The sequence below is a fragment of the Bactrocera tryoni genome, chromosome 2 (assembly GCF_016617805.1).
Source record: "Bactrocera tryoni isolate S06 chromosome 2, CSIRO_BtryS06_freeze2, whole genome shotgun sequence".
Taxonomy (NCBI): Eukaryota; Metazoa; Arthropoda; class Insecta; order Diptera; family Tephritidae; genus Bactrocera; species Bactrocera tryoni.
This window is the reverse complement of record NC_052500.1, coordinates 21107208-21119956: the sequence shown is the minus strand read 5'-3', so window position 1 is coordinate 21119956 and position 12749 is coordinate 21107208. Positions and strand designations below refer to the sequence as shown.

Below are 12749 nucleotides of genomic sequence, written 5' to 3'. Positions count from 1 at the left end.
TTTCTCAGGGATGGTAGAGGTTATCCTGAAGCTACGGTAACAAGTAGAAATTATCTAAATGTAGATTATTTATTAACTAAAATCACTTTTAAAAACGCAAGTAAAAAAACAATTTTTATCTGGCTCCCAAGTGGATATAGCCCCTAAAGTCGGTCCTTGTTTTGATATTTAGCTATAACTGTTTTTTATTTCATTAATTAAGAATTAATTAATATCTAGGATATGGAAAAAAGTACAAACTAATATATACACATGTATGTAAATTTTTTTTGAAAACTTCGCCCTTGACGCGTGCTTGAATGCACAACTCGCGATGGGACGTAGTTGACTTCAATAGATTTCAGCTTCAGAAACTTGAAACCAAAAATTAGCATTTTTTATTTAATGTTTAACTATAGTTTATATACTATATATTTGTACTGATTGTGGAGGTGCATATTGAGAGCGGGGGCTGTGTTTATGGTTTGTGTTCTCATAAACCAACGTGATTTCGAGCAAATTCTTTCTTTTTTAAGTCGCACATATAGACGTTCTTCTCACGGGGTTACATTTAGTACAAGTTGAAAAATATCAATTTTTTTTCTTGTATTAATAAATTTTACAACACTTCTAGAATATTGTTCTAAATTTTCAAGTTGATAAGTAATAGTTTAGGAGATATAGCCTTGTGAACTTGTGCGAGATTTCTCGTCAACTATTCAACCAATCTTCATGAAATCTTACACAGGTCTTTGAGGTACAATCCGTAAAGGCTTGGACGAAGGATTTTTTTCGAATGCAACTATTTGAAAAAAAATGTAGCGAAATTTTCAACGAAATTTTAATTTTTTTATAAACATGTCTGCCAAAAATCTACTTGTTAATTTTTCTTCCTTCGTCCAATTTCTAAGTTAAGGTTTTAACTAAAAGACGTATTTTTTTCACTATAGACATTAAATTAAAAAAATTAAAAATATCTTTTTTTCTTAGCATGTCAGTCAGTTTTGAAACCTTAACACTCAAAATTTTCAAGTATTGTGCATATTTTATTAAGGAATAAGTTAATGACATATTATTAATCAAAAATAATAAAAATTAAAAACAACACATTCAGCTATAGAAAAATCAATTGAAAGATAGTGAGCTTTACAAAATGAGCTCGAAATGTAAGAGACTGACATGCGATGAAAAAACTATATTTTTTATTTTCTTAATTTAATTTCATTTACACTATAATTGAAATTAATATTTTATTTATTTTTTAATTGAAACACGAAGTTTAGTCGTTAACCATGTAATACCATGTTCAGACCGACACTTATTCACACGATTTCGGCTGTTGAATGCATTATCCCAATAATCTTAAAAATTTATCAAGATTTCGCCATACAAAAATGACAGTTCCAAATCACTCCATTGAAATGATTTGAGACTGATCCACGCTAAATCTCTCTGTGCGACTCTGATTTTGCGCAATCTACTTCTCAGCACTGGAAATCTGTTACATTATCACAGCTGATTTAGACACTACAAAGGGAAAAAAATGTAAACAAACAACTTTTTTTAAAGCAATGAATCTAATTTCATCCGAAAATCGACTTAACAAATGAAAAAATGCATCCATTATTTCTATTATATAGAAAATATTAAAGAAATCCGTCTTTTTATTCCAAAATACTATATAATAAACTTTTCTTTTGATAAATATTAAGCGATGTGAATTCTTGAATGACAATAACAGCTGTTTTTTGATCTTTCTAACGGCAGTGAGAACACTGTTGGGTTATGAAATGCTTAAATATAATCTAATCTTTTAAATTTTCGGTCTGAACATGGTATAACTCCTTAATATGTAATCAAATTAAAAATTTTAACAGTAGGGGAGATCCATCTTCGTTTAACCGACTGATTTGTTAGCTAAAAATTCGTATGTTTTGTTCATGGCTGTGAAAAAAAATCTAAATTTGAGATTTCAATATAACCACACTACATACAAACATATGTATGTACATACATATGAATGTACATACGAATACACGAATATAAATATCTCCTTATACAGTTATGTATATACATATGTATGCCTCTACCCATTCACAGCTCTGTATAAATTTCTTATATAAATATGATAAAAAATTGTAAACACAAAGCAACCTACCCAAAATACAACTGCAAATACAAATGAAAAGAACCTTAAAATGTTTCCTTACAGTTATTTTCGTTATTTTCTACAGTTGCTGTCTCATGTTTCATTTATAGTTAATGTGTATGCCATTTGACTTGGCGCACAATTGGGGTTGCAAATCCACACTCAATCTCAGCTAACCGTTATGCTTATGTATATACCCGTAAGGCCCGAAGTATTGTCATTGCAATCGTATTGTTGTATTGTATAAATACAATTCGTTGCTTGTGGTAATTTTGTTTTCGTTCCGATTCCATTTCCAATTGCTATTCACAACTGTTTATTTGTTGTTACATTCGCTATCTCGCACTCGCGCACATAGTGCGGCTATATTTTGTCACCATACAAACGAACACACACACATGCTACACATGCAATTGAAACGCGTACGCCCATCTGCCATGCCAACTACAATTTATATACTTATGTATGCAGTTATATATGTATATATTTATATTTCCATGCTCATTCTCATGGCTGTCTCGCATGCCCATTCGTACACTCGCAATTCGTATTCACAATTCACACAGTCGTATTCGTTTTCAAACACACACATGCATACATGTATATGTATGTACACATTCACAGTTGTCGTAACGAGCATAGAGCGATACGAATCGTTCGCAATGCAATCGTAGTGTCACAACAACACATCAACAAATGTGCAAAACAAACACAAGTAAACACAAGCGGCGAGCAGCAGCCACACATTTTTCGCTACCTGCCTGCGCGCTTGCCACAGGGAACATGGCAACATCATCACAACTTTACACCTCTCCCCAAATGTATCCACGTTCCTTGCTCTGCACACCAACCAACTCCAACCGGAGTAGGGAGCCGCTCTTTTGCCTGCCATGCGCTCACCTCTCCGTCACCTCACTGCACTGTTTTTTTGCTCCACAAACACACTCATTACCTCAAACACATGCCACAAACATACTCGCAAGCACAACTTCAATCCCCCTCTAACCACTTGAATATACGAATGCTATATGAATATACAAACATACAGAACAGCCGCAATTACAAATACACGCGTCCATATGTCTGTTTGTTTGTATGTGCGTAGCAATGCAAACACACAGTCACAGCTACAGCCACAGCTACACTCCGTCCATTTCTCAAAATATACAGTTGCAGTTACAATTGGGGAAATATCTATGTATATACATGTCTGTATTGTGTTGTTGTTGTTGTACGACGTTGCTCATGCTCGCGCAACGGCAGCCAGCACACATTTCAAATCGGTTTCATTACGAATTTGTCATTCGTAAGCGAAGGTAATGCAATAAAAATTTTGCTGTGCGCGCTACTCAACAACTCGTTCTACTCACTCGTCTCGGTCGCGTCGCGTTGCTTTGCGTTGCGTTGCCATTGCCATTGCCGCACGTTCGTGGCATGTGTTTCGTTCGTTCGTTTGGCTTGCTGTAGTGTAAGCAATTTGGTTATTCGGTTCACGTTGTGAGTAATCGTTGTTAGGCACGGTGTTGCAGAAATGCTAGTGTGTTGTGAGTGGATGTGTGTGTGTGTGTGTGCGTTGAAATTGTTGTGCTGTGTTTGCCGTCGCCAATAGGCGGCATTTGTCAAGTGAGCGGTGTCGGCAACAGCAACTGACAAATGGTAATCGGTCGGTGTTAGTGCGGATTTTATTTAATTCGATTTGCGTTGAAATCAAAAATCTGTCCAACTTAATAGGTGTGTTTGGAAATTATATAATATTGCTGAAACGTATGTAAAAACATTAGTGAGAAAAAAAATAGAATATAGAAACAAATAATAGTAAATCAAAAACAAATTTCAAACTGGCATAAAGGAAAATATTCGGAATATTATGGGTAAATCATACAAATTTCGAACAGATCTAAAAAATTATGAAAAATCAGAAGTGATACGTAAAAAAATTTAAACGACATAAAAGTATACATATACATATGTATGTATAAAAAAATAATTAGTAATCCTTAAAAGAATTTTAAAATCCACAAATTAGTAATGAATAACTTATTAATTGATTAGAAATCGAAACGAAACAATAATAATAAAAATAATTTAAAAAAATTTTAACATAAAATACAAGTAATGGATATTGAAAATATTGGAATTTTAAAGTATATAATACACAAAATAAAATATAAATAGACAAAAATTAGTATGAGGAGAAAATCCTGTAAATTATACCCGTTTTTGTCCGCCTATAACCAAGAAGGAAAAATTTTAACCAACTTGAGGTGATTAGCTATTGTGACAGCCTAAGAAAAAACGATGTTTGGCAATAAAAAAAAATTAAAACTACTATTTCAATTGTTCTAAAATTTTAAGCGTTTAATTAAAGATATTTCAAGAATACACAATAAAGTTTTTGTAGGAAACAAATTAAATATTTTCGAGTTACATACACCTCCATTGTTGCAATGATTTCAGCCTACTCCGCCGGTGAAATCTGAAAATAGTTAAGAAGCATATTTAGTAAAACTTTTATAGAAAAAAAATTAAATGTTTTTCGAGTTAGACGCGGACTGCGGCGACTTCCGTCTTTCTCCGCTGGCGAAGTCTAAAAAAATAGATTACTAGAAAATATTCTCTTTCGTTCGAAAAAAATCCAAAATTTCCGAAATTGCGGCATTCACGCAAAATTTTGTTCGTTTTTGGCACGACAAAATTCTTTTTTAATCAGATCAAAAAACTGATAAGTCATTGTGTGGAGAACTATATAAAGAACTAGCAGAAAACTGATAATGATCGGTAAATTTCTCTCGAAGCAATCACTGAAGGAAATTTAAAAAATGCTAAGAAACTGTTTGAACTGCGCAGTTATACTTGAGAAAGCTATAACACAAACACTATTTGAGATATCGATTTAAAATTTTAGTGTGCTAATTTAAAAAGTTTCACCTAATGAAGTCTGAAAAACACACTAGGGGTGCACCTAAAGCTATATTATGGTGTTTTTGTTTTGTGTTAAAATTTCATATATTTCTAATATATAGAATATTATTGTAATATTTCAGCAAAAAAAAAGATTCAAATTTCACTGCTCTGTTTTATATACATATTTCCTGTTAATTGTTTTATTTTTGAGTTATGGTTAAAAACTCAGAGTACTTAAAGCATAATTAAAAGCAATAATAATAAATAGATATGTATATGAAATATTTTTTTTGTGGCAGATTAAATGTTTTAGCGAGCAAAAACTAAACATAATAATTAAATAAAATTATTTTCAGTAATTTGAAAATGTCAGCTCATAATAATAATCATCTTAATCAGTAGGAATGATATACATAAATAAATAGTAAAAAAGTACAAAATAAAGATGTGTAATAATAATCACTTCAATCAGTAGAAATGACATAAATAAAAGGTAAAAAAAAAAATAATTAAAAATATGCAAAACCATTGCTGAAATTCATCATCTGTCACAAAAGCAAAAATAATAATTTAACCGGAAAATTCATTATTATTGTTCAAAAATAAATAAAATCAACGCTGACTATCAAATTACAAGAAAAAGTAATATATAAAAAAGGCTTCATTACTTTTACTAAAGCCAACTGCAATTTTATATTTTAAAAATTAATTGCAGCGTTGCAATTTTAATATTAATATAAAGCTATGAACTCGTTTTTGAGTTACAGACTATTACTTTCAATAAGTTTTAACAATTGCACTCAGAAATATAAAAATAAATAATTTATGAATAAAATGTCCAACAACAACAAATAAAATTAATATTTTTTTAAATCAATTAAAAAACAATTTCCAATAAAACAAAACTTAAAGCAAAAAATAATAATATTTAATATTAAAAATAATAAATCACTTAAAAACGCAAATATTATAATATTAATACCAAATTCTGTAAACAAAAATAAATCAAAAACAAACTAAATTTTAATTATCGATAACAATTTTAAAAATTTTACAGTTATTGAGAATTTTACGAATCAAAAATAAATACGAACAAATTAAATTTTAATAATCGATAAAAATTACAGTTTTTTTTTGCAGTTATACTTACTCAATATAAACAATCAAAAATTAATTCGCACAAAGTAAATTGCAATAATCAATAATAATTTATTAACTTCACACCTGCATTACGAAATCCAAACTAAGCATATCAATGTCAAGTCAACAAACCAACAATTTTACCCATACAACACTTAGTGACAAATCAAAGTCGTATGTAATGAAAAAAAAATACAAAAAATAGCAACAACAATAGCAGCAATACGCAGCCAATGCCAAGCTTATGTCAACCTAACGGAGTTGCCGAATAAGCGAGCTCCACACCGAAAATACCCTACAGGCTGCTCCACACACGGTTCGCAAACCAACACCTCCCAGCCAAACATATGTACATACATACTATGTACAAATGCATATATGTATATACCTATTAATACAAATAAATACATACATATGCAGTCCAATTCCAATTGTAATCCCAACACCAAAAACCACCCCAAACTCTCAACACAGCACTTTCATTACTCACAAGCGCACCAACAATTTTATAATAAATAATAAAAAAATTACAACCTCAACCATTTCCCCTCTTCAATTTAATATAATGCGTTTCGTTGCCGCACATGAATCGAATCGAACCGAAATGAATCGATGCGACAAGCGCCGCGCAGCAATCACAATGATTTCTCCCATTTCCGACGCAGCTGATTGAATGTCATTTCTCGCTGTCGCTGCCACAGCTGCTGCCAGCGTCGCAGCCGTACTCAACGCTGTCGACGTTAAACAAACGATGTCGTCGTCGTCGTCGTCAACGTCATCGTTGTTGTTGTTGGCTTCGTCCTCGTCGCTAACGTCGTCGTCCACGTCAGCAGTTGTCGTATTTTTCTTCTATCAAATTTCATTTTTTCGTTTCGGTTCCTTCTGCAATTGCGATTGTGTATGTAATGTAATTGTTGTTTGTCCCTGCTCGCTTGTTGTTGCTGGTTCGTGTGTGGCTGTGTGTGTGCGAGTGAGTGTGGGTATATCCGCGTATTTTCCCCACATTTGCTATTGCTGTTGCTGTTGCTACTGCCTTTGACTGTTTGCTGATTGTGTATTTGGGCGGCGCACTACGCGTCTATTTACTAACTAGTAGATATGTGAGTGCGAATTGTATTCGTATTCGGCATCGCAATCGCATTCGTATTCGCCGTGTGTTTCTGTGACTGTCTGCAATCATTTGTCCTCTCATACGCGCAGTGACACGCCGACGGTGCGGTAGTTAAATATTAAATGCGGTAAATTCGGTAGCAGTTTCGGTTATACGTTATTGGTGTTTAACTAATATAACAGAAAAAAATACTGTTGCTGTTTAATATTGTAACGAATCGCGTCAATTTATTATTTGAATTTATAGCGTTTTTGTGTTTATGGAAAATTGTGTTATATTTATGTTGTGAAATAATTGTGAGTGGTGAAAAAGTATTAGAAATTAAAGTGCAATGTTAAATAATTAAAAGCATTAATTTATTTAATGCATAAATAACAGAATAATGACTTTTGTAATAAATAATATTTATTATTTAATATTTATATACTATAATAAAAAAAATAAAAAATTCAATATTAATTGCATAAAATCCTTAATATGAATAATTGTTGTAAAACAGCATAAAAACTTTTTTAAATAAATAAACAATATTTTATTATATATGAATAAATACTAAAAATACAATTTGATTAATTGGCTTGCGGTCGAAGAACAAATTCTAATTGCTGCGGTTTTAGTAATTTTCATTGAATATTAGATATTTAATGCAAATGAGCAATCAATAACACAATTGTGCCTGTGTTTTTAATATAGAAGGAGAAAGTTGTTTTTTTATTGTTTTGAATTTTATTTTTTAATATAGAAAGAGAAACATATTTTTTGCATATCTTTAATTTTTTTTAATAAGATAATTGTTTTTCTGTCTCCTGCTTTCAATTATAAAATCTTTTTGGCTAAATATTAAAATTGAAAAAAATTTTGTGCAATAAATAAGCAAATAAATTATTTTTTGATAAATAATAGTTTATAATAAGAGAAAGGAAACATAATAAAAATAGAATTTGGTGTCTCCAATCACATATTTTATGTTCATAATTTTATAGAAATTATTACTGTTTTTTTTTATAAAAAAAATCGTTGTACAAGTGTACTTTGCTTTTAGTGGTTAATAAAACTTATTGAAACAGCCTTAAAAAATTAATGCATAGGTAATAAAAATTTAAAAAAATGTACTCTGATTTCGTTAAAAAATGCTTTAAAAATCAATTTCTTCATAAAAAAATTAAAAAAAGTGTACTCTGATTTTTATAAAATTTCTGATAAAATACAATGAAAATATTTCTGAAGAAAAATTATCAAAATAGCTTTAATTACATCATTTTTTTTTATAAAAAATCTACTTATATGATTAAATACTTTTTAAATATCTAGTTTTATCTTTTATTTTATTTTAATTTTAATATTTTTCGTTTATTTGAATAAGAACTGTAAAGTATAGACCAGTGTACATTTTAATAATATGAAAAGTTTGAGATTTTCTTTAAAACAATTTTGAAAAGCAGGCAATTTTTCGTTCAGGTCTTAGAAAAAATTTAAAATATTGCTGCTATATGCCAGTTGTTTTGTAAATAGTTGAGTGCTTTTGAACTTATGTTCGTCAGCTCTCGAAAACGTTCACAGTTTCAATAAACATTTGACATGAAAAAAATTTACTGAAATATTTTAAAATACAAACTTTATATCAAAAGCATACAGAACTCGTCTTCAATGTATTTTAGACACTTTAAAGACAATCGTAATGTGCACAATATTTATTTTTTCGAAGCGCCAATCTACTTTTACACGCTTCACCAAAAGAAATTTTGGAGCTCCTTTAAAGTATATTTATATCTAATCAGCTTGAAGAGTTGATCTCCATATATCAGATTATCCGTCTAAGTTTAGAGATATCGATATGAAATATTGCACATGTTCTTTTCTCCCCAAATTGTTGCTTCCTTGTAAGAAATGTTGATACAGGACCATTTTATGATATACCCGCCATATAAACTGAACAATTGGAATTTCGTGCTTGTATGGAAAACTTTTTCAGTTGGCAAGATATCTTCACGAAATTTGGTACATAATATTGCCTAAAACAACGATATATCCTCCGAAGAAATTGTTAAGATTGGAGCCCTATAGCATATAGCTGTCATACAAACTGACCTGTCAAAATCAAGTTCTTGTATGGAAAACTTATTTATCTGATAAGATATATTCACAAAATTCGGTATGAATTATGGCTCGTAGCAAGGCTACAATCTTCGAAGAAATTTTTCAGATCAGACTACTATAGCATATAGCTGTCATATAAACCGACGGATTAATATCAAGTTCTTGTATGAGAAACTATTTTTTTTGACAAGATATCTTTACGAAATTTTACATTTCTTACTGTCTAATAAAGTACTATAATCTTTGAATATATTTCTTCAGAACGGAGTACTACATACATATGTATGTATATCATATGATCGCCATACAAACTGACCTGTCAAAATCAAGTTCTTGTACGGAAAACTTTTTTGTTTAGCAAAAAATCTTCAGAGAATTTGGCGCAGCTTATTCTCTAAGGTACCGCTACAATTTCCGAGCATATTGTGCAGATCGGATCACTATAGCATACAGCTGCCATACAAACTGAGCATCAAAATCACGTTAAAGAGCTTCAAAAAAGTTGTTTTTTCCTCATGTTCTAAAAACTGCGCTTGTGAAGGGTATTATAGCTGCGTTGCTGTCGAAGCAACGTGTTTTTGTTCGTATTGAAATTTTCAGAATTCTTAAAAGAATCTTTCGTGGTTGTTCTGTGCGGAAAACTGTGCTGTCTATTTATTTTTGAAAGTTTACACTAAAAACTTACTTTCTAAAATATTAAAAAAAGGTTCAAAATTTGGAATGAAACTCAAATTTACAAGGCATTCGATAACAAAACTTTCAGACATTGCATTCTAACAGGTTATTACATTTCTGAGTTCCTTTTTCTATGGAATAGTCAGCTTTCTTACATAAGCTGGCAGAATATGTGCTTATAAGTGCTTTGCTCACTTTATATAAAATAAATTACGCATACATTTTAAATAAAATATAATTTATATTTTTTTATTTTTATTTTTATTTTTTTTTTTTTTTAAATTCTTAAAATTTTTTTTTTTTTTTTTTATTTTTTTTAAAATTTTTTTTTTTAATATTTAAAATTTTTTTTATTGTTTTCGATTTTTTACAAAATATAAATTTTTCTAAAAGCCGCAAATTTCATTTCTAATTTTGATTTATAACAGAAATAAAAAATTATTAATCAATTACCTTCCACAGTGTCATAAAAATCAAGCAAAAATACACAAAACTAATAAGAGCAACACACACACGTGCAAATACATATGTATGTATATACGCCAAAACTGATTTGTGTGCTGTGCAGTGATAACGAAAAACAATAAAGTGAAAAAAAATCTAAAGCTGTGCAAACTCCCCAAAAGTATAACCAAAACTAACACAAAAAGTACGAAAATCACTATATAACGGTTATTAAAAAGCAAACAAAAATAGTTACAGTGTTGCATGTGACAAAGCATGGATTCTAACGCCGCTGATGCACAATCGATCACAAGTGAACACAGTGTTGCCTCGTCTACCTCCTCAGCGCTGCATGGCGCCGTATTAGCGGCTGTTAAGCGCGAACGTTCACCGACACCGGTCCACAACAACAGCAAAACAATGAACACCATTTCAGTGGCCACCAATCTGACAAACAATAATCACAATAGTAATAACAACAACAATAATAATAACAATAGTCCACGTCACAACAAGCTGAGTCCCAGCTATCATCACAATAATAATAATAACAACAGCATACTGTTGGCGCACGGCATGAATCCGACAGCGCTGCTAATGCATCATCAGCAACAGCAGCAGCAGCAGCAACAACAGCATCAACAACAACAACATCAACAGCAGCTAAATGGTTCACGTGATGGCAATAGCAGCCGCGGTGGTAGCGGTCCCGGCGGCAGTGGCGCTGGCTCGCTGAGCGGTAGCATAGGCGACGATCGTCCCTCGAACGGCCGGCTCTCGCATACCGGTCGCGGTTCCAGCTGCTCGCCGGCCAGTTCACCGACACGCCATCCCAACGCCGTAAGTCCGGTGACATCGCTCAATCATACGATGATGCAACAAATGCAACAGCAACACCATCAACTTAGTCCACCGCCACATGTGACGGGCGTGCCGACACCGAATGGCCTGCCCGCTGGTTTACCGCCACGCATGCCACACGGTTTGCCACCACATTCGCTCGGCTTGCTCAATTCGCTGCAAATGATGCATCATGCTTCGCCGCTGGAGCTGATGGCGGCCGCCCATCATCATGTGCCGCCGCGCTCTTACAATAGTCCGCCACCGATTTCCACATCGGATCCCAGCGCTAACGAATGCAAGCTGGTCGAATATCGTGGCCAGAAAGTGGCCGCCTTCATTATTAGCGGTGACACGATGTTGTGTCTGCCACAAGCTTTCGAGCTATTCCTCAAACACTTGGTGGGTGGTCTGCATACGGTCTATACGAAACTGAAGCGTCTAGATATTGTACCGTTGGTGTGCAATGTGGAGCAAGTGCGTATATTACGCGGTCTCGGCGCCATACAGCCGGGTGTTAATCGGTGTAAACTGCTCGCCTGCAAGGACTTCGATATTCTCTACAGGGACTGCACGACTGCCAGGTAGGTGGTAGTTTTATAGGTTTATTATTTGAATATTTAAGCTAATTTGAAACGATCACGAGTAAGTTAAGTACAGATCGTTCGTATTCGACTCCACAGCTCGTAGTTCCGTTCTGAGTTCCAAAAAAAACGAACGTTCTGGCTTACATTTCTTTTGCTACTGCCATTGTGTTATCATATTAGATCATCATGAAGCCTCGTGTAACTTTATTTGATTTATGTTTGGTAAGAAGATATTCTCAGCTGAGAAATTTCCCCCAAAATATAAGAAATGTTTGAGGAAACCGCGAACTCAACTGAGGAAGTTTAAAGTAAAGGTCATGGGTGGAAATGTAATGAGGGTAACACTCAAAATAACCTTAGTCATATTTTTAAGCATTTGCAAGACCTGTGTAAGGTAAGCTCCTGGGAAGTTGAGTGAGATTTGTTAGGGCATGTCAGCGCTTGTTACGGGCCAAACACTAAGCTATTACTTCGTTCCTACAAATCAATTTATATTCAAGAGAGAAAAATGTTCGCAAGCTGTCTCCTGTTTTAGTTAGATTATTTGTATGTATATGTTTTATGGTCGGCACTATCGATATATTCTTTTCGCTTAGCTGCAATTTCGGGCAAAGAAATTTAGATTCAGAACACATTAGTAATCAAACCAATATTTGCTTTCTTGAACAAAAAAGGCCATAATACAAATTTTTAAAAAGAAAGCTCTCTACTTAATTGTTTCTTCAACTGAATTATTGAATTATATTTGAGGCTATGGAGAAGCGATATTTCCCATAGGAACCCTAATCGCTATTAACAAAAAATTCAGACAGTCGCTATTCAC

General features: G+C 32.6%; 1 protein-coding gene across 4 annotated transcripts in view; it reads left to right on the top strand.

The window, feature by feature from the left end:
• Positions 1-3545: 3545 nt before the first annotated feature.
• Positions 3546-12749, top strand: part of LOC120767328 — a 68368-nt gene continuing 59164 nt past the window's right edge. For 3 of the 4 annotated variants that reach the window (XM_040093271.1, XM_040093269.1, XM_040093272.1), the window contains exons 1-2: positions 3780-3859; positions 10518-11923. In XM_040093271.1, coding sequence (XP_039949205.1) covers positions 10776-11923 — 1148 coding nt within the window. In that variant the 5' untranslated portion in view covers positions 3780-3859; positions 10518-10775. Of the gene's footprint in view, positions 3626-3779; positions 3860-10517; positions 11924-12749 lie in introns of those variants that run through there. The other variant, XM_040093270.1, reaches the window with a different exon arrangement.